The 3,867-nt window shown below is 46.0% G+C and overlaps 1 protein-coding gene across 1 annotated transcript; it reads left to right on the top strand.

The window, feature by feature from the left end:
- LOC110431294 lies at positions 2,631-3,464 on the top strand. The gene has a single exon (XM_021450274.1). It carries the CDS (start codon positions 2,783-2,785, stop codon positions 3,248-3,250), a length of 468 nt encoding a protein of 155 aa, XP_021305949.1. The 5' UTR covers positions 2,631-2,782; the 3' UTR covers positions 3,251-3,464.

Genomic DNA, 3,867 nt, shown 5'->3' with positions numbered 1-3,867 from the left:
TGATCTAACAATTTAATTATTATTCGATCTATATTCTTTCAAATCGGTTGGTCTCCAACTCATGCCTATTAAATTCTGCAACCAGTTCCATCAAGAATCATCGTAGGGTGCAAGTAATGGCTATATACTGCATGCAAGGAAGGTTTGGCCTTGAAGAATTAGAATTGCCACCGTACGATCCACTATTTTATCGTTTTATCTCTGTTTTGCTCGGATTTAGTGGTGTTAGATTTGTGTGGATGCAAGGAAGGCATTGTTTATTCTATCACATGTTTATATAGTTATGATTAAAATATTAAGTTGATTAATTTGCATAAAACTAGTTTTGTAATTAAAATGAAACATAGGATAATATTGATCTTTTATTGGTTAATTGTTAACTTGATTAATGGCAACGTAATGATATTTTTAAATTTAATTTGATTAGTTTAAACATGTCCTTATATACAAAAATTCAAACTAGATGCTCTCACTTATTTACTTCTTTTGCAAATTAAAGTTTAAATGGCTTAAACAATATGGGACATCTGTTTATAAATATAATATTGATTAGGTGTAATTTAACTTTTAAAAATTTAATTTGTTTTGATTAATCTTAACTAATACTACTCACCTAGTTTTTTCATAATTAATATTGTCAACCTTGTAGTCATCTCTTTTCTTTTAAATAATATAAAATTCAACCGTATTTTTGATATCAGTGTTTCTTGTGACCTTGTGTTTGTAGCATTAGTTCTCTCTTTTAGTACGTTATTTTACCTTGTGTGGTGTATTTTCTTAATCGTTTCTATTTATTGCTTGTATGTGTGCCTATGTGTTGTGCTTGTTATGAGTAGACGACAACCGTTTGTGGGCGCTAAAGATCTGAAGGTGCACCAGAAGCAGTTTTGTGAAGATTTGGAATTGAAGAAGAATCTAATTTTAAGGCAAGTATAGCATTTGGATTTTATTTCTGTGACCATGATCCTGTGACTAGATTAATGTTAAGTAATAAATAGTAAAAATAACTTTTTAACAACTTGATGATTTGTCTGTACGTGATCACCCGGGATAACAGTGCAACCATGAGGGCTATAATGGCTCTGGCTTTAGCTCAGTATGAAGACCTTTTCTAGCTTGTTAGAGGTTACCCAAAAGGGCGGAGGGGCTGAACCGTTTTGGGTATAGTGTGGCCTCTGTCTGTATGTGTATAGGCTGCGAGTCATTGTGCCATCGGAAGGGGGGCTCTATATCTGCGCGCAAAGGAAACCTTGCGGCCCTAACATGTTAGACAAACTTTTGAAAGGCTTGATAGTGATCCCTGCCGACCTTCCTTGGAAGTGGGTTAAGAGGCTGATCACCTCGGGCGAAAGGGTATCATGACTCATGGGTAAAGATGTACAACCTCTGCAAATTATTAAAACTAGTATACTAGCCGAGCTCACGGTCAGGAGCGGCCTTGGGGACATCTACATTAAGGGTGATGAATCTTGTGTGCCAAATATGCTCATTATTTATTCTTTAATGCTTTACATTATTTATGTCACATTGATCATGAGATTGTGGGATCTATACAATCTAGTGTTGTACTTGTTGAGTTCGACATGGACTCACTCTTGCTATATTCCCCACACCTCAAGAGAAGTTTAGGCTTGTGATCAACCAATCAGTAGGATCCTGTAGAGAGAAGTTAATATCCGAAGTTGGAGTTTTCTATCCGCTGTTTGTTAATAAAGGTTATCTCTTTTATACTTAGTACGTTATATGTTTATGCATTGTCTTTTGATATTACACCTTATTTATAGTTATATGTGAGATTTGACTTTTAGAACTCACATATGGTGCATATCTGATTTTATCAAATCGGGTATTACAGCGTGGAGGCTGCTCGCAAGCGCACCTAGAAGCTCCACTGGGGGATACACCACCGTTTGCCGGTCAGCGCCACTGCTTGCCTGTCGGATCCACCACTCGCAGGACCAAGCCACAGCTCGCCGATCCGCGCCATAGTGTCGCCGGTCCGCCCTGACAAGGTTCGCCTGGATCTCACTGTCGGCGAGGAGGCGTAGCCATGGCGTCCCCGGTCCCTGGCAGTGGCCACGCCGCCACCCAAAGGCCATCGCTATCGGTGACGAAGGGGGCGAGCGTGGATCTGCTCCAGGGGCGAGGCTTGGTAGGGGCGGTGGCATGCTTTTGCTGTCCGCGATAGGAAGGGAAGAGGAGGCGGCAGCGGCAGTAGCTATGAATTCAGGGCTCAGTGCTCACGAGAGGAGGAAGGGAAGATGCATCCGCTTTACTGTGTCTGCTATTAGAGATGGGAGGTTATGGGTCTCGTACCCTTTCTCGGCGCCTGACACAAATTGCTGAATGTGTCATCTGTTTTAGGTTCAGACTAGTGGAGAAGCTCCACCAAACGACCCCTTTACATATGGGTCTGCATGCACGTTATGGTAATATAATTAGGCAACCACGAGGGGCCACGGTGCAAAAACAACCTACTTTCTGCAGAATATCTGTTCAACTTGTTCCCAAGTTTGACTCGACGACACACACGCGTCGCTTTCTTACCTGGTTGCTTGATGTTCCAAGTGTTGCTTGCCTTGCAGGTTAATTAAGAGCTTCCTTCCCTGCTACCTATCATCTCCTCCGTGACGAAACCAAATCTATGCGCGGCTATGCCTGAACCTAGCTACCCAACCTCAATAATATCCATATACATTGGGCATTAGTCCCCTGCAGTCTCCGGGTTGCATTACAATATTCAAGCGCGCGCATCACAGCTGCCCCAGATACATCTCCCTCCATGATCCTCGCGACTCCTCGCATCACTCACCACCTTCACAGCATCCCGCCACCGGGTCCGGGCCACCGCAGGACTAGGAGACTCCTCTCCACAGCACACGCCGCCGTGCGGCCAGATGATGCCACCACGGAGGCAGCAGGAGAGGGCACATCGTCGTCGTCGCCGTCGTCGGAAAGCCTGAGGGCGGCTAAGCCTGCCGCGACGACGATGGCTCCGGCTCCAGCGGCGTTTTCGTTGCCCAAGGACTACAGCCATACTCTGTTCCACTCCGAGTGCCTGGAGGTGCTGGGCCTGGTGGACCTCGAGTCGCTGCGGAAGCGGCCGAGGCTCACCGTGGGGGTGACGGTGAAGGCGTCCGTGGTGCTCCCGGTGCTCGTGGTGCTGGCGGTCCTGTACCTCACGGACGTGGCCAAGGGTGTTGTCGACTGGACGCATCATCACCTGGAGAGCGAGGACGTGGGGGACTAGCTAGCTAGTTAGAGGGACGCCGGCCTCCCAGGCACAGCTCTCCATTGTATCGATGCAGGCATGCAGCAGGCTGAACTTGCTGGTGTAAAAAATTAGCTTCAGGCTTCGGCTAGCTCTGCTGATATTTCTTTCCTTTTCTATTATTTCCCATTTGTAATAAACTGTAAATAAACTGACTTTTAGTGGTGCGTTTATGTAACCCTGCTTTATCTTACTCACTCTATTCCTAATAAGTATCTCTACTATAATTAAAATCTTCTCCAGGCAAATCTCACCTGCAAGATCAACGACTCACAGCACATGTTCTACAGATTAGACGGCTCAGATTCAAAGTATGATCACAACCTTACGTCCGCCCTCACGCGTCATCTCCGTATCGCAAAAAAAATTCCCCGCCCTCACGCGTCATCTCTGTATCGCAAAAAAAAATTCCCCGTGAAAACCGCGTCGGGCTTCCCGGCCATGGAGGAAGGGCTCGGGCTTCCCGGCCGTGGAGGAAGGGAACCGCGGCGGACTTCCCGGCCGTGGAGGACAAAACCTCCATATCGCACAAAACCTCCACCACGCGACCGCAAGTACCGCGGCGTCCGGCAGCGGCCCTGGGGCAAGTACGCGGC

This window comes from Sorghum bicolor, chromosome 10, assembly GCF_000003195.3.
Source record: "Sorghum bicolor cultivar BTx623 chromosome 10, Sorghum_bicolor_NCBIv3, whole genome shotgun sequence".
Taxonomy (NCBI): domain Eukaryota; kingdom Viridiplantae; phylum Streptophyta; class Magnoliopsida; order Poales; family Poaceae; genus Sorghum; species Sorghum bicolor.
The sequence above is the reverse complement of the archived record's forward strand: the minus strand, read 5'-3'. Positions and strand labels throughout refer to the sequence as shown.

Bases quoted from the DNA above. Each gene is read 5' to 3' on its own strand.
- LOC110431294 (XM_021450274.1), top strand. From the start codon at position 2,783: ATGATCCTCGCGACTCCTCGCATCACTCACCACCTTCACAGCATCCCG.